The 27,654-nt window shown below is 38.5% G+C and overlaps 2 protein-coding genes across 15 annotated transcripts in view; one reads left to right on the forward strand and one right to left on the reverse strand.

Annotated features, from left to right (window-relative positions):
• The window catches only part of CHDH (choline dehydrogenase), a 133,583-nt gene that overhangs the window by 21,533 nt on the left and 84,396 nt on the right, over positions 1 to 27,654 (forward strand). For 3 of the 6 annotated variants that reach the window (XM_050960592.1, XM_050960588.1, XM_050960590.1), the window contains exons 5-9: positions 511 to 645; positions 1,669 to 1,811; positions 2,525 to 2,627; positions 3,346 to 3,790; positions 19,395 to 19,753. In XM_050960592.1, the coding sequence (XP_050816549.1) occupies positions 511 to 645; positions 1,669 to 1,811; positions 2,525 to 2,627; positions 3,346 to 3,764 (800 nt within the window). In that variant the 3' untranslated portion in view covers positions 3,765 to 3,790; positions 19,395 to 19,753. Of the gene's footprint in view, positions 1 to 510; positions 646 to 1,668; positions 1,812 to 2,524; positions 2,628 to 3,345; positions 3,791 to 19,394; positions 19,754 to 27,654 lie in introns of those variants that run through there. The other 3 variants (XR_007775243.1, XM_050960589.1, XM_050960593.1) reach the window with 3 other exon arrangements.
• Positions 10,775 to 27,654, reverse strand: part of CACNA1D (calcium voltage-gated channel subunit alpha1 D) — a 313,335-nt gene continuing 296,455 nt past the window's right edge. For 8 of the 9 annotated variants that reach the window (XM_050960583.1, XM_050960577.1, XM_050960575.1 and 5 more), the window contains 3 exons: positions 17,357 to 17,478; positions 14,256 to 14,576; positions 10,775 to 12,983 (listed from right to left, as the gene is read on the reverse strand). In XM_050960583.1, the coding sequence (XP_050816540.1) occupies positions 12,690 to 12,983; positions 14,256 to 14,576; positions 17,357 to 17,478 (737 nt within the window). In that variant the 3' untranslated portion in view covers positions 10,775 to 12,689. Of the gene's footprint in view, positions 12,984 to 14,255; positions 14,577 to 17,356; positions 17,479 to 27,654 lie in introns of those variants that run through there. The other variant, XM_050960580.1, reaches the window with a different exon arrangement.

Raw genomic sequence — 27,654 nt, forward strand, 5'->3', positions numbered from 1 at the left:
AATAAATGAAGACTCAGCACACCACTTCTGAAAGATTGCCGACTCCTGCTTTAGATTGTTCTTGTGATGCATGGAGGTCACCAAAAAATTCCGTTGTATGTCTTGAAATAATACATAGCCACTAAACTAACAGAAACAAATGCACATATTTCAAAGTGGTCATTTTAATGTGTTGATGCTGTTATTGTTTATCCCCCTTTCTGTGGTAATGGCACCACTTGACAGCTCCACATTATATCTCATCTTAAAGTAGACATCATCAAATGATATGTGATGTGTGTGTGTGTAGACAGGGTACATTAACTTGACCAAATCAGTGGTGTCTGCTGCTTGCCTAAATGGGCTGGACTAGGCCCAGGGTTCATGGTGTTTGCCACTACTGCCTTTGTAAGAGCTTATTTCAGTTTCCATTCTGGGTAGTTAATAGAGGAAAATGTACCTGCTTGTATATAAATTTACAGTTTGCCTGTATGTAATTTCTTCTTCTTCTTTTTTTTATTTTGGTATCAGGGGTAGGCCAGAATCTTCAAGATCATTTAGAAGTGTACATACAGCAGAAGTGCACCAAGCCTATTACTCTCTACAAAGCACAAAAGCCTGTTAACATGGCAAAGATTGGTTTAGAATGGCTTTGGAAATTTACAGGTATGAAAAAAATGTGAAGCTGTCCCACTGTTTAGTTCTATAGGATTACCAAATATGGCTTTTAGTAGAACTATATATGTCAGAATCCCAGAGTGTCTTTCCGATGAAGCTTTATTACCACCAATTTATTACCACCAAATGGGGGGCAGGCTGTGCAGTTTTCTTAGCTTTAATCTGCTTTGTTTTTTCCAAATTAGAATTTATTTTAACAAATGTAATGTGTTTTGTAACAAATGAGGTTGAGCTGCACTTCTTTTGGTAGCATTTATTTTCCTGCCCTTAAGTTCAACAGGGAATGTTTGCATGTTGCTAAATGTTTGCATTTATGCCTAACTTTCATTTTGGGTTATGTTCCAAACTTAAATCTGTGGGCCACTGAGAAAAGCTACTGTAAAAAGTGAAGTCAGAAAATGATGTATTGGGGTGGCACAGAGGTTTAAAAAGAGGTGCTGTACAGCAGTGTGGAGGGGAAGCAGGGTCTGCAGGTGGGTGTCAGGGGCCAGGGAGTGAGCAGAGCCTTTGCTCTACCCCTTCTAGGCACCTGGCGCATCTGGGAGCATGCACTGCACTAGGTGTCTATCTGCCACATCTTATTCTCTCCCTCAACCAGCGGGCACTCCCAGTGACAATCTCCCACCTAAGCTGCTTCAGAAGCATTGCAACAGTGCACTGCCCTTCATATTAAGCAAATTGTAACATCCCATTCTAGCCCAAAGTAAATGGAGAATATTTAGGAAACTGGATGCACGTTGGGATTTTTTTGAAGTCAAACACATTTTATATTTATTTAGTGATAAACATGATGAAAATAATGTATATTGCACAAGTTATAAGTTAATTGCATATGGATTTGCACCCCTCGCAGTTTCACTGTCTTTGATTGACATAATTATGTGCATTGCACAAGTGGAAAGGTGTATAGGGCATGGAAAAATGGTTTGGAAACAAAGATTTTAAAAATACACATTTTTCTTACATTTTGAATATTTTAGAATTTTTCTTTCTTTCTTTTCTAATCTCTAGGAGATGGAGCTACTGCCCACTTAGAATCTGGTGGGTTTATTAGAAGTCGGCCAGATGTTCCTCATCCAGACATTCAGTTCCATTTTCTTCCTTCTCAGGTGATTGATCATGGACGTGTTGCTTCCAAGCTGGAAGCTTACCAGGTCAGTGGTTCAAGGACACAAATTAACAATGTCCTGAATTAGCAAAGAGATTTACAGTTTATTGGAAACATTAATACTAGTACAGTGATCAAGTTACAGATTGTTCAGTATCGTGTAAAAGTTGTGACTTAATTGCCTACATTGCAAAAATATTTACATATGTTATTTGTTGCTGGTGACAGAATAATTTTACTCTTTATCTTTGGAAAAATACGCTATAAGTTTATAAGGGGTTATGAACCTGATTCTGTGTCCTTGTCATCAGTAGTGCGTGATCAAGTTCTATATTATAATATTTTGTTTTTCCTTTAACTCCTTCGTAATTTCTCTTTCTGCTGTATCAATATGTAATGTAGATTCAGAAGTCTGTAGTTCATACTGTGAAACTGTCACTATACACATCTGTTTTCTTTGGCTGGTTTTTACTTCATGATGATAGTAATTCGGTCATCTGAACTGAACTGTCAGCTACTGCTAAACTGAAATAATATTTGCTTGTTGTTGTATTATAAATAGTTTATTTCCTGTGCTGTGTGTGTAACCAAAAACAATAAGAAAAAATGTTCATATTGTGGCCTCCTTTTTCATTCTCCCTTTTCTATATTTTATGTTTGGGTTATCTGTAAGAAGACCCCATGTTTTTAAAAATTGCATTGGACTCTGAAGTCTGTCTAGATGGAATTTTGTCATGCATTGCGTTGGGGCTATTGCAGGTTCATGTTGGACCTATGAGGAGCGCAAGTGTGGGCTGGCTAAAGCTGAAAAGTACAGATCCAAGGGACCATCCTGTGATTGAACCAAACTACTTGTCAACGGGTAAATGTCTGGTATCTATATTGAGTTGGTCTCATTCAGTTCCTTCCCCCTTGCTCCAAGGAGAAGTGATCTACTGCCTGCCCATATCACTAGCAAATTACTCCCCACTTGACACCATCTCAACTGTGCTGGTTGGCACATTGGTATTATTATTACTATTTATGTTGTGATAGCTCAGAGGAGCCCCAGTTAATGACCAGAATGCTATTTTGCTGGGTGCTGTACAAACACTGAACAAGAAGACCATCCCTGCCACAAAACGCTTCCAATCTAAGTGGGATGCAATCAAGCATCTGCCTGTTCCCTGCCCCTTCCAGTTCACCCCACACCCACCTGTGCAAGAGGGGGAGTAAAGGCCAGTGCACACCTTGCTTGCCTCTCCCACTCAGCTGGTGATCACATCGCCCATACCCTCCTTATTCCTGTGCATCATTTTTATTCATCCTATTCTCCTGTACAAGTATGTAGGACAAGTGACAATTTTGCCCACAGTGGAAAAAAGTTCCCATTGTTTTTTCTTTCAGTAACAAGTTGAGAGCCTTTAAATTGTATATAAGCTTCCTTCCCCTTTAATTTTGCTGCCTTTTCCTTTTCTTGGTATAGCACACTGTCCTATACTAGCACTATTATGCTGCTGTTTGTTTGTTTGAATTAGGCACCGGGAAGTATTTCTAACCAGTGTGTGTATTTACAGTCTCTTTGTTTCCTCTCTGTACAGAAACAGATGTGTGGGAATTTCGTCAGTGTGTCAAGTTATCCAGAGAAATTTTTGCTCAGAAAGCTTTTGAAAAATTCCGTGGTCCTGAAATTCAGCCAGGAAGTCATGTACAGTCTGACAAAGAAATAGATGCTTTCATAAGACAGAAGGCTGATAGTGCTTATCATCCTTCTTGTACCTGTAAAATGGGGCAGCCATCTGATACAACTGCTGTGGTTGATCCTCAGACCAAAGTAATTGGGGTTGAAAACCTGAGAGTCGTAGATGCCTCAATAATGCCAAGTGTGGTCAGTGGAAATTTGAATGCCCCTACCATCATGATAGCAGAAAAAGCTGCTGATATAATCAAGGGGTTCCCATCACGCAGTGAGAAAAATGTTCCTGTATATAAACCTCAAACCTTGGAAACTCAGCGATGAACAAAATGCTCACACTTATTTGCCAGGTGAGTTTTTGCCCACATATGGAAATCTTACATTGGACTTTGCCAAGAGAATAAATGTATTGCTACAAAAAATAACAGGTAGGTATTAATCTACTACCTCTCCAATATTAAGAAGGCTGTAGCAGTCATTTAAAAATAATCCAAGTTGTTTGCAGTAACTGTTCATTTTAGTCAAGCATTTAGGTGATGACCAGTTTTTGTAATGTAGTTTGAAATTTATGCTGAAGAGGATTAGTTCTGCCTTACAAAAAGGAGACGCAATCATGTGAGCCATCAAGGAGTTCAGGACCTGTATGGCTGAGTGTGGGATGGTAGAAGTGGATGTTTGCTGCTTTGCATAGAACAGTAAGACACTTAAAACGGCTTCTGTGCTTGGGCTAACAGAGATGTTGTCAGAGGCCTCAATGGAGCCATAATCCTAGCAAGTGATGTAAAGGTTGCCTTTTATGTTGAATCTCACTTAGTATTCTTTGCATGCATGGTTATCCTTGATAATAGTTAATAAGCAAGATCCCCATCCTGAAGAATCTTCTATGCATACTTAACTTTCTGGACTGCGTGTAAGTGAAGCATCTGTGAAAGTCTTTGCAGTATCAGGCCCCAAAATAGTGAACACTCACATTAATGCAGAGAAAGGAATTTGTAACATTACATAATTTCTTTTCTATATAATCTAGCAGAGGCAATACACAGTTTACAACACATCAAGACTTTTACTTTCTACTTGAGTAGTTCTTGATTTTAATGGTCTGTTTATGGAGTAAGGTACTACTCAGCATAAGCAACAGTAGCTCTGTCAGACCCCAGGTAATTTCAACATAGCTATCAATGTCAACTTCATTTATTGGTGTTTACGTAATCATTTATAGTAACGTGGGTAATGTATTGTGGAGGTACTGATCACAGCTCCATTGTTAAGGATGAGTTGACTTTAAAACTTAAATGCATATGTATAGTATTCGGGTAATGGTATAATCAGATTAAAAAGATATCCATATTTGATATACAGTTTGGCTTAATAGCCTCTATAAAAACAGAAAAAGCTGATGATTTAAAATCTCTATAGTGGTGACAAACTCTTCATGTTCTTTGTATTTAACTTAATAAAAGTCAGTGAATAACTTAATTTGTTTTGGTTGCGTAATGCAAAATGGAAACGTGCCTTGTTTCACTACTGTATGTTTAAGGGGGCCATGAAAGGTGATTGCACAACTGTAAATGATGGAACATACTTTAAGGCCTGGATTGTTACTAAAGGGTAAACTTGGTTTATTTTTTTTTTAATTACCTGCTGTCTAGAGAGATCTTTTACCATATCAGATAGATTTATCTGCCCCTGTTCAGTTAACTTGACCATCTTGGCTCATTTACTTTAAGAAAGAATGGATACATCTTGGCTCTACTGCTTTGATAACATTTGCCTAATGGCCAGACTTTGTTCTGGATGTTTGCTGAGAAAAATCCTTGACAGATATCCATCAGTGGCCCTTTCTTGAGTGTGTTCTAATAGCTTTTCAGATATCATTAAAGTTCAGAGGAAGTACAGGCCTCTGCATTGTGATGAGTTGTTGCAAGGTAATATGGAAATCCCCATAGAATGGAATAGTGAATGAAGTAGAAACAGGACGGAAATCACAATCTTTCTTTTCCCCACCACTAGTAGCAGAGGAGCGAGGGAAATAAGCTTTATTCTAGCCTGCACCTGCACCTGCACGCCTTACTCCTACAAATCTGAATTGGAATTTTTGCCATTCAGCCTCAGCTCTATAGCTTGTGCATTTTTTTTAAAAGTCATTTAAATCTTGTCTTATACTTTGATTCTTTTTAAATCTGCATGATGTTTAATGTAAACAAGGCAATGTGCATAATCCTTGCATAATCTGTCGTTGTGACAATTAAACTCCTGTGCAAGTTTTACTATTATGCTGTTTTAACTTGCTAACCATCTGAATCATAGTCATGGTTTAATAGACAAGTTTCTGTAGCAGATTTCTCCATTGTCTATTTTCATAAAATAAGCTATTTAGAAATGGGAACATGTCACAACTAAAACAGCATATAGATTCAGGTGAGAAAGGCTGCGGAGCACAACTAATATTAGTTCACAGAATAAGGTTAAAACATTTAGCGTTCATAATTAAGTTCCCATATAGAAATAGTCTGTTGTCTGGATATGCCAGAAGGAGGAGTGGAGACACCAGAGGTGGTTTAGTTAGGCTGCAAGTTCATTCCCAAACGTCAGGGAGTACCCGGCAGATAAAAGTGTACAGTGCAGGTAATTCCATAATCATTTACATATGCTGGCGGCAAGGGGGAGTTTCTGTCATCTCTTCCCCTTTACTTCTCCTGGTCCACAGCCAATCTGCTTTTGGAACCTCATGACCCCCTCCCACTTGAATGAGGGTTGGTGGGAGAGTTGACTCCTTGCCATACCCGTCATAAGAATCCTGAAACCCCATCTTACCCCCATTTCCCCTCCTTTAAAACCTTTACCAAGGAGCACCATGGACCTTCCCAATCGAGGATCCGCACTGGACATCTTTCCCATACTGAGCTGTGACATCATAGCCTAACCCCCCATTTTCACTTGGTACAACTGATCCCCCAATACACTGTGGGGAAGGCAAAAAAAAACCCTCACCCTGACCAATCTGGAGATGAAGGAAAAAATTCCTTCCCAGCCCCGCCCGAGAAAGGAGCAAGTAATACCCACAGGTATCATGACAAAACCTGGTGTTTAACTGCTATCTTGTGGGGGCAGGGAGGAGGAGTGTTGCACCACCTGGCCCAAGTAAAAGAGGGCTTTTATAGCACCAACATGGATCTAAATAGTCTACCCTTTCTTCCAGTCACCTGCGGGAGAGCGGGAAATGGGTTAATATCCTCAAACTGATCTGGTCTGAAGCTGCTGCAGCTCTCTAGCTATCTAGCCCTTAAAAGGTACCACACATCTTTTCCTACAAGCCAGACAATGGCCCCTACCCACTTAATGTGTGGTGAGGTCATTTCTAGGATTCCTGTGCTAGTTTTAAAAAAGACCTAAAACATCAATAGCAAAAGAATGTGGATTTATTAAATAGTTTGTGAACTAAAAGAAATCCTACAAATATAATTGCTGAGCAAGTAAATGTCAAATAATAAAGCTAGTGCTCCTATGGCAGAGACATCGTGAAAGACAGTATTATCTTAAGCCAGGGACTATTACCAACATGTAAAGGACAAACATGATTATTAAACGCCGAAGGAGAAAATGCTCACACTAGCTTAGCAGACAGCAGACATTGGAAATTGATGAAAGTACAGTAAATACAGTTCTTACCACTGTAAATAAGTAACTTTAAAGCTTGCTTGAGTCTTCAATGAACAGCAGACTAATTTACTCCAGAAAAATGGAATTTTACAGTTTAAGCAGGTTGTACAAAAAAACCTGCTGACTCAAAAGTTGGCTAAAGGAAGAACTTTGGATGTTCTAGGCAGATATTCTTTCCTGGTGCTGCTGCAAAGCACTGGTGGAGCCCTATAATTAACCGAGGGAAAGGCATGCTGTGTTAGAGCAATTGCATAAAACTTAAACAATGAAACTGAAGAGAGAAGATGACAGCACTGAACACTCTTCCATAATGAGACAGGTAAACCCTTTCTGTATGATGCATACTGTTGGTAGGAGAAGAGCAATAACATTGTATTAGGTGTTAGACTATCTACTCTGTTTATAAGTCAACCTATCTGATGCAACCCTGTGGGGCGGGCAGCTGTGTGTAGGATGAGCCTTATATACGCTGTGCCTTTTATTGTGTAATATTTTCACTTGGTACTATTGCAGTCAAAATTTTCAAGTAAAAAATGCAGAGTGTTGACTTTGTCTGGCATTTAGACTAAGCAATACCATACCATTACAAATAATAATATGTATCGGCCACACTTGCCACAGCAGTGTGCAATTGATGTGGGGAGCAGTTTTGAAAGGCTGCATAGTGGTGGAAGTCCTTATACGTGATGCTTAATAGTATAGTAAACCAGGGTCACATTTTTGGCATAGGAATTGTTTATATTATTGCAGCGCATACCCTAGCTACAGTGTGATATAACTTATAACCATATACGCATCCTATACTTCATTAAGTGAATGCTGTGGTATCATAGTAGAACATTTAAAAGGTCAGGAAATGGCAGAGTAAATTTTGCATACACAGCTGCAATTGTGCTTTTTATATATATACACATTACTGTAATGGTCAATCACATAATTAAAAACAAGTCCTCAAATACATTTTTTCCTGTACCCACAAATACATGTACATTGCAATATTTGGTCAATCCTTTAGCCTTACCGTATTTTCATGGTCATGCTACTCTAGTTGCTTTATTGATTTAGACCTCAATGCTTCAGAATGCAGGGCTGCTTTGTGGCATTCCTTTGTTGCAAAGTAGCCTTAAAGGCAGTGATTCGGCCAATGAGAATTTTGCCTACCTATGGGAATCCTAAGGGTGGTGCAGAGTCACACTAAGTGATTCCTGTATCACCCACCCCCCCGTGGCTGCTGCTGCTGTTAGTTGGTCCTCAGCTTCAACACGTCCCAGGCTGCTGTAATGGCTGCTGGGGGCTAATGGTTTAATACGCTTTAACATATTCTGGGGACTGGGCTGATACCTAGCAGTGCCAGCACCGGGAAAGCATAAAGATTTATTAAAGGCACTTTACTCCTCTATGCCTTGTTTACTCTGAGCTTGGCTGATCCAGAGAATCTGGCTCTGACTTTTTATATGATAAATGCTTTTTTTGCTACGGTGTGTATTTGAGTAACGTCGTCAGCCCCATCTACTTACATATTTTCTTTTAAAGGGGCTTTCCATAAATGATGTAGCTGCCTGGGTGGGGCCTTAATTTTGTATGACAGTATTTGTTTCAGTGTTACGAAGAGAGATGGGTAGCTCTTGGGGAAAAAAATCACCAAAATATGTGTTACATAATTTATGGACCCTCCCAAATAAGCAGACGAATCCTGCCTTAAGAGCCTTCCATGGGCTAAGGCACTTAGTTACAACAAAAACTACTTGAGTTGAGAACTTTGATGTCATTAAACATAGCCAGCATTTTCATTGTAACGCTGTGCTGTGTAGGCATTGTTCATTCTTTTTGTTGTCCCACCTAAGCCATCTGTTGAATCTTGCTAGAGCCATTACCATCATTGCCATGGAAATAAGTGTCTCAGACACAGGTTGAGGTCCTTGGCAAACCATATTATTCATGCACAAATTTTCAGCATAACAAAAAGGGTTAAACAAATGAAAATTGGTCAAAACAGCATTTTGTATAAATATTCTTATTTCATGTTTTCTTCTGTGTGGAAATCGCTTTCAAAAACAGAAGAAAATTAGCAGTATGTGTAAAGCTGTATTTTGTTAGTCTCTTGAGGAAAAAAAACCCAGGCAGGTGTTTCTACAGCCTGAGTTTTCATGTAAAGCCTTTATAGTCTAAAGCCTGCTTGCAAAGGTGTGGTTTCAGCTGAGCTGCTAACAAGAGATGTATAACTATAATTGAAGCATGCCGCTATCAAACCTGATGGGTCAGATTGTACTACACATTTATAATAGACCTAATGTAATTGTACCTATCGTCATTTCAGAAACAGAAATGCATTTATGCATCTTATTTAAAAAATAAACTTAAAATGAAAAGTTCTCTCAGATTATGAGGATGATACCACTTTCTAGGCCTCTATCCTCCAGGCTCCCAGAAGATACTGTTGAAATACTAGATTACATTGTTCATATTTGCCTGTGTTTGGACTGACTGTGCATTGATGACTGGAAACTATATAATGTTTTATTAATGTCTAGAGCCATTATGCACGCACGCACACAGACACACACACACCTCCTCCCAAAACCTGCCAAGTTTGCTTAAATGAATAGTTAAGGTTACCTGCATATTTCCTATATTTACTTAGTGAGTTATCTAATCTAATTAGCAAGATTTTAATATATAGAGAAACTATTTCACTCTTACAGTGCCATAACTGAGCAGAAAGGATTTTTTATGTATCCTAATATATTCTCATATTTTTTTAAAAAAAGATTGAATATCTGGTATGCTGTAGCCAGATTTTTCTTACAGTTTTTAAAAAACCTCTGTTTTCATGCAAAATAGTAACTCTGCCCTAAGAAGAGGCTGTCTAATCAGAATAGTCAGGGGTAGACACTAATCATATAAAAAAAGTGTGTGTTTGTAGCATCCCAGTGAAGACAGCGTAACTTTGTGCAAGCATGGGGTTCCACCTGGGAAGAATATGTCGGAGGGCTGGGACCTTATAGTTATAAACATGACATGTCCAGTATCTACAGAATTTGGAATATGTTAGCAGGAGTCACTGTAGTGAAGAAATTTAGGTTGAGTTTCTAAGGTGACAAGTGATTTTCAGCATCCAACCTCAGACACCTTCAAGGAGCTGATTTTTCAGAGCGGGGAGTGGAGGTGCAACAAAATCTGTGGAGCTTCATCATCATACACCTCTCCGAGAATCTGAACCACAGTAATTTTACAGTGATCTCATTTGATACGGAAACTTTATTCTTGTGACTTCCAAAGTGTTCTGTAACTGAGACTAAACAACCTAACCAAGCACATTCTGGAAGAAGGTGGCATATATGTAGGAGTTAGTCTGACACAGCCTATAGGGGCTTTTAGGAAAATTTTCCTATTTGTTATAGGTTACTTTTTAAAAAATTCTTTGCTTGGGGCCTGATATTACTGCCCTTTTACACACAAAATGCCTTCTCAGCTTTAAATGCATGTTTTATATACTTCAGATCAATGATTCATAAAAAGTTTAGGCTAGAATAGCATAATTCTTAGGAGTGCATTTTCCAAACGGAAGACCACCGATACGCCGAATGCTGCAGTAAGAGCTTAACTTTTGGAGATTACACTGGTTGAAAGTGTTAGACAAAGGAGCCCCAAGTATAATAAAATTATTACACGGTTTTATTCTGAAGAACATTTTGCATTTGCTTTAATACAAAATGATGTAGATCAAGAAATAATTTACAAACCCTTAAGTTATTATCCTGGCATTTGAAATAAGAATGATTCAAGAAGAGGTCTGTAAGGTATCCATAGCAAACTTTCATTATGTACAAAATGTTTATTGACATGTTTTATATGTCACATTTTAAAAATGTGAACTGAATTGCTACCTATGTTGTTAAGTACAGGTAAACCCTGATAAGGTAACTTGGCAGTGCAAGTCAATTTTATTCAGTGTTAATAAAATAGAAGATTTTGACATTTCCCCCAAAAATTGTATTTGTATCAGGAATTCATATCAGGGTTTTACTGCATTGTGAACAAAACCTAAGTCCTCTTTAAATTGCATAAAAATAAATCCTCTAAAGGATATAATCTGCCTATAGAACAGCAAAAGAGGAGAGGCAGTAAAGTAGTATTTTTACATATCGGGAACCTGATTGGTTCTGTTGGAGAGTCCTTTTATCTTGTTTTTTATTATGAGCAGAATAATTAGTATACAGGATTGGAATTAAGACATTTTCATCCACGTGCAAAATTTGTTCTGCCCCACATTCCAAATATAGAATTAGGCTACTTGGTCAGTTTAGTTGTGATAAAATTATAAATGTCTCAAGATCAATGAAGGCTTAACTAATTGAAAAAAATGACCTAGTATTTATCTATACTTTGAGGATATTTATAATAAAAAGATCACAGCTTATTGTCAGTCAAAAATGTTAGCAGATCACTTCCATTCTTTTAACTTTCTGAATATAAGACTGAAAATAGACATCTGTGCATCCCTTATGTAAAGAGAAATTCTTATTGATTCAAAATATTTTATAAAATCTGAATATCGTCAAGTTTCTCTAAACCTGACACTTTACCCAAAAAGTGATTTACATTGAGTGGGGACTCTAGTTAAATATTTATCCTATAGCTCTATATATTCCAAGTAAAAATACTTATATCTAGAATTCTGCGGAGAATTACAATAATTAGGTTTCATAAATATTGCTGCAGTTCAATTACGGTACAATAATTACAAAATATAGAACATCTCTTTACAAATACAAATGATTGTATATTACAATTCATTTACAGTAATTTCTACTATATAATTTTTAACAAACTATCTTAACTAATTCTACTTTAACCTGGTTGCAAGTGCATTAGTAAGAATGCAATTATTCCAGTATAATTTGCCCTTAACATGATAGTCATAAAACAGACTATCTGAATGATATTTTCCTATGTAAACTAATGTTACATATGACAGAAATGTTTTTAGGTTCTTTTTTCCAATGATTTCTGGTAGGTAGAGTTTGACATATTTTTGAAGAGCATTAAGAAAAATAAATCAGGAGGCAAGTTTGAAAACCATGTTAGAACGGATATGCTGAATGCAGTGAACGTTTGATATGTCATTGAATGCTGAGGTAATGACACTTTTGATTGCCATCACCTGTCTCACACAGTGGTCTTCACCACATATTTTTGTGCTAGACCTACACACATTTTTCATTCAGAAACTCTTGCTTCACTATGAATGACAGCAGCACAAGTTTGAAAGACAGGCAAGATATTACACCTCAGAACTCTCCTCTAGTCCTCTGGAAATGGGATCTTCAGAATCAGCTTGGTTTTACATAACTCTATTCCTACTGAGGAAATGAAGATTCTGTGGTAAAGGACTTGACGTACTACAGCTGTGATCACATTTCAACAACCTGGAGACACTTCCTGATAAATAAATTATGGCTTCCTTGAGGTGTGACATCACTTGTACAAAGCTTGATTAGTTATTCATTCCAACTAGTGCCTATCATCTTTGAACTATGAGGCACTTTTTCTGTTATTAAAAATTATTTATTTGTTTCTTGCTAAATACTATAAGGTTGTAATGCATATCATTTCATCAGCTAAGTCTTCTTCATATCTACTAGTGTCTGGTTCTTCATCACTATAACCAGGACCAAAGTCTTGAAGTTCATAATCTTGCCTGCTTAAAATGGGGAACATATCCCCATTGGTCCCATTGCTAATATTTCCATTGAGAAGGTTACTTGCTGCGCTTTCCATCTCATCAATAGTCATGTCACAAGCATCAGCAATCTCATGTTTAGTAGCTGAAACAAATTTAGGGTCCTTTGCATACCGCCCTAGGCCTTCAGATATAAGTACCTGAAAAAGAAATAAGATAAATGTGGATCCAATGTTTAGAATGAAGAGCAGGTTATAAATAAATACACAGCATGCTTCACGTTTCTCCTGGGTAGCTTAGGTACAAAGCCCAAGAGATTCTATGAGCTGAAGTCACTAGGGCAACCAGAACAAAATCTTACATGTAATTAACTTGTGTTTGCAATAGTCAAATGACCCCAAAGAGGGTTTTACGAACATAGTAAGGATGTCACTGACAATGCATGACATTCAGTTCTTTTATAGGAGGTTTAAAATGAATGAAGCCCTTGATAAACATACACTAGAAACTGGTTTACTATAATAAAATTTAAGGAAGAATTCTGCTTGAAGCCACACTAGGCAACAAAACTTAAAGCAAGTATATAATAAAACTTCAGCTAAAATGTTTTCTGTAGATGACAATTACGTTGTATCTAGTTCACAGCTGTGGAAGGAAACTGATGTTGGAGATAAGGAGACTGAAAATTATATTCGTGAGCATGATACATGCTACTTAGCTAAACTGATAAGGATGTTCAATAACATTTTACAGTTGGGAGAGTAATAATAATGGTCATTGTCAGCACCCTCCATAGTATTGTTTCTTTTTAAAGCTTTATAAATAAACAAAAAACGCTTACTAATTCATTATATTCCCGAGAATACATGCAAAGAAACTACTGTGCCATTTGCTGGAAGTGCAATGGGCATGCCCTATCAGCTCACCCCTTCCATATCTTTGCACAATCCTTGTGTTCAGGTTAACAAGTTAATGCAAGGACTTTGATGACTTTGGACCTTGCATGAAATCACCAGGAAGACAGGTGCCTTGTGCCATTCCTTTTCGCTAAGCCATTATGGCAGTGCAGTGTCTAATTCTTAGTATTTAGCCAACAGTGAAATCTTGTTTTAAGTCATATTTTTGAAGTGCTCCCAATTTTCATTCCCCTCTTTGTTTTATACTTTAATACATTAGTTCCTGGGACCAAGTTGTCAACATGTTCTCTCTCTGTCACTCATGCTATGACCAAGGCCTCAGGTGGGGATTCAGTGGAGCTTTGATTTACAGTAGCTGAGGAGCTGGTCCATACCTTCTTTTCCTCTACCTTGCCTAAAGACTTTTTGGGAATTTTGAATTTGAAATACAGTATTTCTAGTGAAATATGTGGATTAACTACAATCCAATGTGTGGTCTTCTGCCAAGTGTATAGTAAAATTAACACAAAACTGAATAGACACGCTTAGCTACTTCAGGAATTATTCAGTACTTACCGCTTCTACCAAACTGTCTGCACTTCTCTGTTTGTCACTATGTTTATGTCTAAAGTCATTAGGTACAGTTAGATTGGCTGGTGTGAATGTTCGGTAGGAAATATCAGGGTCATCTGTATACCAGGAGCTCCTATTCAGAGAAGGCAGGCTGCCATTCATCTGCTCTGTAGATTCAGCCCTGTCAACTTGGATTAGAGGTGTATAATATGGAGTACGGTCCCGGTTGGGTGGGGTAGCTGGTGGGGTGGCCCAGGAACGTGTTGAACGACTTGGTGAATGTTTGTGAGCTTTACTGGAATCCAGACCTGCAACTGCCATGACCTGGTAAAGGGAAGTAAAGATAAGACACGAGTTAGCATACCTCAAACAATCCTGTAGTCAGGCTTATTCCTCATTTCAAATCCAATCTAATTATTTAGACAGCTATGAGAAGTGACATTTTATATATTTGATACTTGACAATATAAAAGATGGGGAGGAACTGAAATAAATTAATCGTCAACATAGGCAAGTATCTATCTAGTGAATCTTTGATTGACCAAACCCTGTTTGATACACTGTGACTGAATATTTGCTTAATAAAATATATTCAGTAGGGCTGTCAAGCGATTAAAAATATTAATTGTGATTAATCGCACTGTTAAACATGAAGAGAATACTGTTTAAATAATTTTGGATGTTTTCTACATTTTCAAATACAACACAGAATACAAAGTGTACAGTACTCAATTTACATTTATTTTTGATTACAAGTATTTGCATTGTAAAAAAACAAAAGAAAGTATTTTTCAATTCACCTCATACAAGTACTATAGTGCAATCATTCTATCATGAAAGCTGAACTTACAAATGAAGAATTATCTACAAAAAACCCCACTACATTCAAAAATAAAATGTAAAATTTTAGAGGCTGCAAGTCCACTTAGTCCTACTTCTTGTTCAGCGAATTGCTCAAATGAACAAGTTTGTTTATGTTTGCAGGAGATAATGCTGCCCACTTCTTGTTTACAACATCACCTGAAAAAGAGAGAACAGGCGTTCACATGGCACTGTTGTACCAGCATTGCAAGATATTTACGTGCCAGATGCACTCAAGATTCATATGTCCCTTCATGCTTCAACTACCATTCCAGAGGACAAGTGTCCATGCCGATGATGGGTTCTGCCTGATAACAATTCAAAGCAGAACAGACCAACGCATGTTCATTTTCATCATCTGAGTCAGATACCACCAGCAGAAGGTTGTTTTTCCTTTTCGGTGGTTCAGGTTCTGTAGTTTCTGCAGTAGAGTGTTGCTCTTTAAGACTTCTGTTTAGCATATCTGGCACGTGAATACCTGATAATGCCAGCTACAGCTATAATGCCTGTTCTCACTTTCTGGTGACATTGTAAATAAGAAGAGGGCAGCATTAGCTTCTGTAAACAGAAACATACTTGTTCGTCTCTTAGTGATTGGCTGAAAAAGAAATAGGACTGAATGGACTTGTAGGTGCTGAAGTTTTAAATTGTTTTGTTTTTGAGTGCAGTTATATAACAAAACAAATCTACATTTGTAAGTTGCATTTTCACAACAGATTGCACTACAGTACTTGTATGAGGTGAATTGAAAAATACTATTTCTTTTGTTTATCATTTTTACAGTGCAAATATTTATAATAAAAATACACTGATTTCAGTTAACATATAATACAATATATATAAAAATGTAGAAAAACATCCAAAATATTTTATAAATTTCAATTACTATTCTATTTTTAACAATGCGATTAAAACTGTGATTAATCATGATTAATTTTTTTATAATCACAATTTTTTTTGTGTTAATCGCATGAGTTAACTGCGATTGACAGCCCTAATATTCAGCAAGTAAGGCAAACAGACTATAGTCCCTGATCTTTGCCCCTCCCTTCCTGCAGGAACAAGTGAGGAAGAATCTGGTTTTAAACTTTAAATTGGCTTTAAGCTCCTTGTATTTTCTGTCTGCCTGCGGCCTGCCTACATGGCATGATACAGTTCAGTCTAAGAGCTGCTCTGGCTCCAGCAAACCCTCTGGGCCATCCACCATACAATCAGAGCAGTGTAAAGGGGACTAACACTGCTGAAAATTTGTCCCATGATACAACAGCAAACAATTTCATTCTATTTGAATGTTGATCTAGAAATCATAGAACGTAGTAAAGTTCAACATGTCACAGAACAAAGTATGTAGTTTAAATCAAATGGCATATGAGAAAGTAAACACCAATGAAAGCAGTAAGTGATAGCTGATTCATGCACATGGATACGGTATAAGGAGGGAGCTGTGGTGAGGGTTATTAGTATATATCGAATATATTGCTAGTGCTGTAAAATGTTTTCATTATTCCAAATATAGACTCCACCATCGTCATACATTATAGTGACCACCTATTACTCTATATTCCAGTGTATAGACACCAGTACAGTTTAGTCATTTTTAACTACTCTTGATCCCTATTTGATAGGCCTGAAGGGACTAAGCTTATATATTTAAAAAATGAAACAGCTGTCAAGATCTCAGACTGCATGAAAAAAAGACCAGTTGAACTTCTCTCAAAGAAAAGATGAAAAGTAAACCTGGGCATGGCAAAGTGCAGTGCTTGTAAAATAGATGGTAGTGTGGCTGCAGAGGAAGGCTTTGAAAGGGCATCAGCTGTAGGATAACCATATAACTAGCAGTTGTGCCAATATACTCTTGTATTAAAAAGCCTGAGGAACAGCAGTGCTATTAATAGAGTGGCTAAAAGACCAAGTACCTGAGGATATTCCTTAATCTGTGGGCATTTAGAGTGGTTGGGAGCATCATATTTTTATGGCATCCCCAATAATATTTCTGTTGGTTGGTGTCAGATCATCTACAATATCTGAAGCTGTCATTTCTGAAGGTACAGCTTTAGAAGGCCTTGTTTCTGGCAACTACAGCAAAGACAGTGAGGTACACAGCTGTTTGGAAGTAAGTCAAGGTACACAGGCAAAGTACAGAGCTGACCAGTGGGCTTTCAAACAGTCATGAAGCCAGGAGGTACAAGATCCTTGCTAAATTGGTCTAATTCAACACCAGTTAATGAAGATTTTTTAATTACCTGTTGTTGCATTAAATGCAGTGGTAAAGCAGTGCGGTGGTGGAAAGTAGGAGAGAGAGGTATCTCATCTTGACTGCTTTGTCTGCGGAGGCATTCAAAGTTGAAGGAAGAGCGGCGATTTGCTACAATGTAACAATGTTTCATTAGTAAAATGCTGATGATCATTCCCAGTGTCAAGTATTTCCAAATTCCAGTATGGGTCAAGTGTCACCCTGCAGATTATTAGCATGTATTGCTCCTGATGGGACAGATGTAAATGGGCTCTGTTGACTTACTGAAGCAGGCAGCTCAATACCTAAACTGGATATACAGGAGGTGGAAGCTGTGTTTGTTAGCAGAGCTAAAATTCAGGAAGGGTTCAAAGTGTGCACTTTAGAGAAGACTGGGAAAGGCGCTTGACTTTAGCTGTATATTGTAAGCTTCTTGTGTATAGTTAAAATAACAATTATTTCTTCACTGAAGCTTTAAGTTGCTCATTGTAGTCCAGTGGGCTAGCTTGCCTTTATTATATTCAGTAGTAATGCAAGGAACCTACAGGTCTGTATCCTGTAAGACATTAGCTTCATCAAGTCAGCATAAGACTTAGGGCCTATGACTTTTGAACAGACAGGATTTCTAGGATTTCCATTGGCTGTTTATCTGTTCAAAATTTAAGTATTGGGAAGCTGAAAATAGAGTGTTTAAAGAGAAGTTCTGGCCACAGATACATGATCCAACCGCTTGAGTGTCATGGCAATGAATTGACGTATATAACAGGTACATGAGCTACGTCCACAGATCCTAACCACAGAAGGGCCATGGTAATGAATTAATGTATATAACACTAAGTTCAGATCACTGATATACTAACCTCTAGAAAAAAAGATACATTAGTAAGGTGAGGAAATACAAATAAGGAAATCCCCTACTGTATATGCATCAAACATAGTGGCATCAGCACAACATATTATAAAAGTGACATCCCAGCCTAGGGGTGATAGGAAGAAGGAGATGTAGTCCCAGGGAGGTGTCAGAATGATGGCCACTGGTGATGAGGAAGATGATGACTAACATTTCAGGTTGTTCTACAAGGGATGGTGTGAGTATATGAGTGTGCAGATGTATATTCTGTAGTATCTCTCATCTACCTTACTGATTTGGGATGTTTGAGACTGTGCCAAATGTATTAATAAACTATTTGTAAATATAAAGGAGTTTCTATAGTGTGAGTGTTGCAACTGTGCACACTGGGGTTCCCAACTGTAAATGTAATGTGTAATTTTGTAACTATTACACCAATCAAAAGTAGTAGTTTTTTGTGCTAAACATGTTTTTAATATTGAGACAAGTAAGAAGTAGGGCTGTCAATTAATCACAGTTAATTTTTGAGTTAATTGTGTGAGTTAATTGAGATTAAAAAGATTAATCAATATAATACCAATTGAAATTTATTAAATATTTTGGATGTTTTCTACATTTTCAAATATATTGATTTCAAGTGCAACACAGAATACAAAGTGTACAGTGCTCACTTTATATTTTTATTACAAATATTTGCACTATAAAAAACAAAAGTAGTAGTATTTTTCAGTTCACCTCATACAAGTATTGTAGTGCAATCTCTTTATCATGAAAGTGCAATTTACAAATGTAGAATTATGTACAAAAAAAACTGTATTCAAAAATAAAATGTAAAACTTTAGAGCCTACAAGTCCACTCAACTCTACTTCAGCCAATGGCTCAGAAAAACAAGTATGGTTAAAATTTGCAGGAGATAATGCCTTCTGCTTCTTGTTTACAATGTCATCTGAAAATGAGAACAGACATTTGCATGGCACTTCTGTAGCTGGCATTGCAAGGTATTTACATGTCAGATATGCTAAACATCTGTATGTCCCTTCATTCTTTGGCCACCATTCTAGAGGACATGCTTCCATGCTGATGATGCTCGTTAAAAAAAAATAATGCGTTAATTACATTTGTGACTGAACTCCTTGGGGAGAATTGTATGATTCTGTTCTGTTTTACCTGAAATCTGCCATATATTTTGTGTTATAGCAGTCTTGGATGATGACCCAAAACATGTTCATTTTAAGAACACTTTCACTGCAGATTTGAGAAAACACAAAGAAGGTACCAATGTGAGATTTCTAAAAGTAGCTACAGCACTCGATCCAAGGTTTAAGAATCTGAAGTGCCTTTCAAAATCTGAGAGGGACGAGGTGTGGAGTTTGCTTTCAGAAGACTTAAAAGAGCAACACTCGGATACGGAAACTACAGAACCCGAACCAGCAACAAAGAAAATCAACCTTCTGCTGGTGGCATCTGATTCTGATGATGAAAATGAACATGTGTCGGTCAGCTCTGCTTTGGATCGTTATCAAGCAGAACCCATCATCAGCATGTACTTTTGTATTAGGTGAATTGAAAAATCCTATTTCTTTTGTGTTTTTTTACAGTGTAAATACTTGTAATCAAAAATAAATATAAAGTGAACACTGTACACTTTGTATTCTGTGTTGTAATTGAAATCAATATATTTAAAACTGTAGAAAACATCCAAAAATATTTAAATAAATGGTATTCTATTATTAACTGTGTGATTAATCGCACAATTAATTGATCTTTTTTAATCACACAATTAATCGCAATTAATTTTTTTAAATCGCTTGACAGCCCTAGTAAGAGGCCATTCCATGCTATTAGGAAAGACATATTTGAATGCCAGAAAAGACAATCGTAATCATCTAGTCTGACGTCCTGTATAACACAGGCCACAGAACTTCCCAAATATTATTCCTAGAGCACATCTTTTATAAACATCCACTCTTGATTTGAAAATTTCCAGTGATGGAGAATCAGCTGTGACCCTTGATAAACTACTCCAGTGGTTAATTACCCTAATTTGTTTAAGATATACACTCTTATTTCCAGTCTGAATTTGTCCAACTTCAACTTCCATAATCCTGGTAATTCCATCATATGTGGATTTTGTGGTGAGAAACCTGAGAGGTAGCAATCTGTCCATGGAAAGCCATGGCAAGAAACTTTAGACCAATACTTTAGAACCATTCTTTGCATCTCTTTGAAAAGTACAAAAAATTGAAGATAGTGGGTAAGAAATAAGCACTTAAATCTAGATCCTCAAAGATATTGACTTCAAAGACAGTTAGGTGGTTAAATACCTTAGAGGATTTGGGCCTTACGACCTGATCTTTGCTGTACAGCCCCAAATCTCAGAACTCAATCTACTAACAAACTGCAATACTCAACCAAGGAGCACAGTGTGTTACATTAATTTGGATCATATCTGGATACTAATAGAAATTCTCCAATGTAACATATCGGTTTTTGAATGTACACACAAATGTATCCTTCACAAACATTAATTAAAATGAATTAGTTTGATCTTCCTTCTTTCAAACCCTGCTGGGGTATTAAAGTGCTAAAATGCACTGGTTTAAGTCAACTGACTTCACTGGAGTTACCCCTGCATTACTTTGATGCAACTTAGATCAGAATCAGGCCACAAGTCTCTTTTCTGGTAAGAACATCAGATGGAACAATCTTTTACTGGTAAACCTTCTTTAAAGACTTATCAGATTAATAGTGTCTGTGACTGGGTGGACTTTAGCCCACCAACATTTTAATGAGAAAAAGCTAAATCGGACTGACAGGCTGTTACCATAGAGAAACCTCCCACTCCACCTCTCCTGAAGAGAAGAGACCACAGAGAACTTTTTAGCTCAAAGTTTCTTTCTCACTTATATATATTCTGCTCTCATCTGAGCCACGCAGAGGCAAACCCCCTAACTGGGCCGAGGGGAAGAGCCTGAGATTTTCCAGTATCTTTGTTATCAGAGGGACTGGTGAAAAGCTATATAGGAGCCTGCTTCCCCAAAGGACAGAGGGGTCCCTTTCTAAGTTGGAGTTTTCTTGATGCCTTTAGCAGAAGGCTCATAACTTTCTGGGAGCTTCACTTCTCACTCATTTGAAGGAAATCATGGGAATATTTGGAAAGCAACATTTATACTCTCCAGTGTGATGACCTATAGGGATTTTGTGCTTTATCTCACTACCACCACCACCAAGGGTCCAAAAGGCAAAAGCTAATGAAGCTCAGAAGTAAGAGTCCTGCATAGGTAGCATTATCAGAGAACTTATTGCAAAAACTGCTTACATATTTGTTGCTTTTCATTATGGTTTTCTGCTTTTTCTTTAAAGAGCCGGTGACCCTACCCTGGGGAGGGTGGCAGTGATCCCATTACACTTCCCTCCCAATCAAAAACTGATTCTTGACACACTTCTGAATCATATCAGATTTGGGGTCTTTATGCATTTTCGCATTTTACGAATCAAAACTGCTCTTATTTGGCATTTCTTACATAATGAGTCCCAGGGCATTTTATACTTTAATGACCCTGCCCCACTGAAGAAGATAAGCAATAGAAATCAAATATGTTTTATGTCTAGTATTAAAAACAGAGTTACTATTTGCTTCTCAAACCAAACAAAAAAAAAGGTTCATACCCACAAAGTATCACAGTTCAAAGATCAAGATCCAAGTTGATCTAAGATGCACCAGAAGATTGGCATTGCTAATCTAATTTATGATGGATTTGCACATAAATCAGGACTACACTGGGATTTGGAGGATGAGAGGAGCTATGTTTGATGTAATACAAAAATTAGTTGGAAGCCAAAATAAAGATTTAAGCAGTAGACAAAGTGACTGAAAAATAGGAGTACATGTCAGAAACGTGCTGGCAGCATTCTGTGAAACTTGAAGTCTGCAGAGTGTTTATTGTGTGGTCTATGTAGCAATACACCACACTACTTCAACATAAAAACTAAAGTAGAAATGACCATTCTGCACGCATGAGACAAAACAGACTAAATTCTAGTAATGTTTCTGAGATAATAAATGGAGGATCTGGTGTGAATTTCAAACAAGAGATCTTGATGAAAAATACCCAGATATTTTAAGAGAATTTGAAAAAATCCCATTGAAAGGGCAATGCTCCCCACCAAAAGTACTGGGGGAAAAAACTCCATAAATTCCTTTTAGCTGCATTCAATTGGAAATTATATAAGAATATAAGAACGGCCATAGTGGGTCAGACCAAAGGTCCATCTAGCCCAGTATCCTGTCTTCCGACAGTGGCCAATGCCAGGTGCCCCAGAGGGAATGAACAGAACAGGTAATCATCAAGTGATCAATCCCCCGTCACCCATTCCCAGCTTCTGGCAAACAGAGGCTAGGAAACCATCCCTGTCCATTGTGGCTAATAGCCACTGATGGACCTATCCTCCATGAATTTATCTAGTTCTTTTTTAAACCCTGTTATAGTCTTGGCCTTCAACATCCTCTGGCAAAGAGTTCCACAGGTTGACTGTGCGTTGTGTTAAAAAATACTTCCTTTTGTTTTTTTAAAATCTATTGCCTATTAATTTCATTTGGTAACTCCCAGTTCTTGTGTTATGAGGAGTAAATAACACTTCCTTATTTACTTTCTCCATGCCAGTCATGATGTTATAAACCTCAATCATATCCTCCCTTAGTCATCACTTTTCCAAGTTGAAAAGTCCCAGTCTTATTAATCTCTCCTCATATGGCAGCAGTTCCATTCCCCTAATCATTTTTGTTGCCCTTTGCTGAACCTTTTCCAATTCCAACATATCTTTTTTGAGGTGGGGCGACCACATCTGAACTCAGTATTCAAGATGTGGGCATACCATGGATTTATATGGAGACAATATGATATTTTCTGTCTTATCATCTATCCCTTTCTTAATGATTCCCAACATTGTGTTCGCTTTTTTAACCGCTGCTGCACATTGAGTGGATGTTTTCAGCAAACTATCCACAATGACTCCAAGATCTTTTTCTTGAGTGGGAACAGCTAATTTAGACGGCATCATTCTATATGTGTAGTTGGGATTATATTTTCCAATGTGCATTACTTTGCATTTATCAACACTGAATTTCATCTGCTATCTTGTTGCCCAGTCACCCAGTTTTTAGAGATCCTTTTGTAGCTCTTCACAGTCTGCCTGGGTCTTAACTATCTTGAGTAGTTTTGTATCATCTGGAAATTTTGCCACATCACTGTTTACCCCTTTTTCCAGATCATTTATGAATATGCTGAATAGGAATGGGTCCAGTACAGACCCCTGGGGAACACCACTATTTACCTCTCTCCATTCTGAAAACTGACCATTTATTCCTACCCCTTGTTTTCTATCTTAAACAGTTACCAATCTATAAGAGGACCTTCCCACTTATCCCATGACAGCTTACTTTGCTTAAGAGACTTTGGTGAGGGACCCTGTCAAAGGCTTTCTGAAAATCTAAGTACACTATACCCACTGGATCCCCCTTGTCCACATTCTTGTTGACCTCCTCAAAGAAGTTTAGTAGATTGGGGAGGCATGATTTCCCTTTACAAAAACCATGTTGATTCTTTCCCAACAAATTATGTTCATCTATGTGTCTGAAGATTTTGTTGTTTACTAAAGTTTCAACCAGTTTGCCCAGTACTGAAGTCAGGCTTACTGGCCTGTAATTGCCGGGATCACCTCTGGAGACCTTTTTAAAAATTGGCGTCACGTTAGCTATCCTCCAGTCATTTACAGAATGATTTAAATGACAGCTGATTTAAATGATAGGTTACACATTACAGTTAGTAGTTCTGCAATTTCACAGTTGAGTTCATTCAGAACTCTTGGGTGAATACCGTCTAGTCCTGGTGACTTACATCTATCTGTGGTGTTTGTTAAGACCATATGGATGGAAACTGCCTCAGCTATATCCACAAAAAGAGAAGCATTATGAAGTACTTGTATTGTTACTGTCAAAACACCTGCGACAGACACTGTGTAATATCCTGAAGAAACCTTATCAAATTAAGATAAGCTTTACTGAGTTAAGTTAAACCTCACTGAATTAGAGCTAATACCTTTGTACTACATTGTAGTAAAAATACAATTATGTTTATGTTGTTGTTACATTGTATGGACCTTCTCTAGTAGGGAGGGGGGGATGCTAATGAACTTTCTTCATCATCAGCCTTTGAAGCCACTTCCCTGGAAAGATGCACATATACCAGTTAAAACTGGATTCTGCAGAGACCAACAGACAAAATACTTTTGGATAAAAGCCTGGGGTTTAACCTGAATCAAGGCCTTCTTCCTGATCCAGCAAATGGGCAGGACCCCTGGTCCATGAAAGGCCTCAATCCTTAAGGAAGGATTAGAAGGACATGGTCTACTGAGGCCTTATAAGACAGTGTGCTTGTTCTGAGCTGAAGCACTGATGAACTTGTAATCACAAAGAAACCCCTAGGTTGGGATGATGCCTGATAAGATTATTAGCATACAATCAAGTTCTTTTATTGTTTTTAATATGCTTTCTCTGTAGACTTTCAGAGGAAGTACTGCATGGTAACATACATCTCTAGCAATCACTCTGTTATCCACCTCTGAAGAGAAAGCAAGCAAGTCTTTTTAGGCCAAGTGCCTTTGCTGAGAAATACGAAGGCAAGGAACTGTTCAGCATGGAGATACCCCACTGAGAAGGCAGGGAGATGTGTCTCCACCCAAGAAAGGCAATGACTGGGGAGGCCTGAACGTGGGTGCCCTTACCCACTGAGCAGAGATACTGGTGCAGATGCCCTGAACTGAGAAAACACCTTTTCCAAATTAAAAACAAATGGAAAAGCTTAGACTCCTCCTGAGGGTCGAAATGACAGTCTGGACCTATACATTGAATGCTTCCGCCGACGTGCACAGGCAGAAATTGTGGAAAAACAACATCGCTTGCCTCATAACCTAAGTCATGCAGAACGCAATGCCATCCACAGCCTCAGAAACCACCCTGACATTATCAAAGAGGCTGATAAAGGAGGTGCTGTTGTCATCATGAACAGGTCTGACTACCAAAATGAGGCCGCCAGACAACTCTCCAATACCAACTTCTACAGGCCACTTCCCTCAGATCCCACTGAGGAATACACTAAGAAACTGCACCATCTACTCAGGATATTCCCTACACTAACACCGGAACAAATCAACATACCCTTAGAGCCCCAACCAGGGTTATTCTATCTACTACCCAAGATCCACAAACCCGGAAATCCTGGACGCCCTATCATCTCAGGCATTGGCACTCTCACTGAAGGACTGTCTGGATACGTGGACTCTCTACTCAGACCCTATGCCACCAGCACTTCCAGCTACCTCTGTGACACCACTGATTTCCTGAGGAAACTGCAAAGCACTGGTGACCTTCCAGAAAACACCATCCTAGCCACCATGGATGTAGAGGCGCTCTACACAAACATCCCACACACAGATGGAATACAAGCTGTCAGGAACAGTATCCCTGATGATGCCACAGCACAACTGGCTGCTGAGCTCTGTGCCTTTATTCTCACACACAACTATTTCAAATTTGATGACAATATATATCTCCAGATCAGTGGCACTGCTATGGGAATCCGCATGGCCCCACAATATGCCAATATTTTTATGGCCGACCTGGAACAACACTTCCTCAGCTCTCGTCCACTCACGCCCCTTCTCTACCTACGCTACATTGATGACATCTTCATCATCTGGACCCATGGGAAGGAGACTCTGGAAAAATTCCACCACAATTTCAACAGCTTCCACCCCCACCATCAACCTCAGCCTGGACCAATCTACACAGGAGGTCCACTTCCTAGACACCACGGTGCAAATAAGTGATGGTACATTACCACCACCCTATACCGAAAACTTACCGACCGCTATGCCTACCTTCATGCCTCCAGCTTCCATCCTGGGCACATCACACGATCCATTGTCTACAGCCAAGCACTGAGGTACAACCGCATCTGCTCTAACCCCTCAGACAGAGACCAACACCTACAAAATCTCCACTAAGCATTCTCAAAACTACAATACCCGCGCAAAGAAATAAGGAAACAGATCAACAGAGCCAGACGTTTACCCAGAAGCCTCCTACTGCAGGACAAACCCAAGAAAGAAACCAACAGGACTCCACTGGCCATCACATACAGTCCCCAGCTAAACCCCCTCCAATGCATCATCAGGGATCTACAACCCATCCTGGGCAATGATCCCACACTTTCACAGGCCTTGGGTGGCAGGCCTGTCCTTGCCCACAGACAACCTGCCAACCTGAAACATATTCTCACCAGTAACTGCACACTGCACTATAGTAACTCTAGCTCAGGAACCAATCCATGCAACAAACCTCGATGCCAACACTGCTCACATATCTACACCAGCAATACCATCACAGGACTTAACCAGATCAGCCACACCATCACCGGTTCATTCACCTGCACATCCACCAATGTCATCTATGCCATCGTATGCCAGCAATGCCCCTCTGCTATGTACATCGGCCAAACTGGACAGTCTCTACGGAAAAGGATAAATGGACACAAATCAGATATTAGGAATGGCAATATACAAAAACCTGTAGAAGAACACTTCAACCTCCCTGGCCACACTATAGCAGACCTTAAGGTGGCCATCCTGCAGCTAAAAAACTTCAGGACCAGACTTCAGAGAGAAACTGCTGAGCTTCAGTTCATCTGCAAATTTGACACCATCCGCTCAGGATTAAACAAAGACTGTGAATGGCTTGCCAACTACAAAACCAGTTTCTCCTCCCTTGGTTTTCACACTTCAACTGCTAGAACAGGACCTCATCCTCCCTGATTGAACTAACTTCATTATCTCTAGCTTGCTTGCATATACATATCTGCCCCTGGAAATTTCCACTACATGCATGTGATGAAGTGGGTATTCACCCACGAAAGCTCATGCTCCAAAATGTCTGTTAGTCTATAAGGTGCCACAGGATTCTTTGCTGCTTTTACAGATCCAGACTAACATGGCTACCCCTCTGATACTGGAAAAGCTTGTGTTGCTTTCATCTGAAAAACAAAAAAAAAACAAAAAACCCACCAAAACAAATAAAAGCTATAATAGTATTAGCAGGTGGTGTATCTGGTTTGAAAGAGTCATGGAAAGTGCCAGCGGATGAGTCATTAGAGTGACAACAGTTCTGTTTGATTTATACCAACATAATAAACCTGTGAACATGAATAAACCTTTGTTTCCCTTAGGGGTGCAAAGAAAAACACTTCCTGATCCAAGCTCAAAGTAAGGCAAACCTCTGCTGCATCCTACCTGACCATTTTCCACTAACCTCATAAAGTAAACAGATACCAGGGACTTTGTTCATTTGCAATGTTTTCTATATCAGCTATAGTTTTATAAGCAGAGAAAATGCAGGACGGTC

This window comes from Gopherus flavomarginatus, chromosome 6 (assembly GCF_025201925.1).
Source record: "Gopherus flavomarginatus isolate rGopFla2 chromosome 6, rGopFla2.mat.asm, whole genome shotgun sequence".
NCBI lineage: Eukaryota > Metazoa > Chordata > Testudines > Testudinidae > Gopherus > Gopherus flavomarginatus.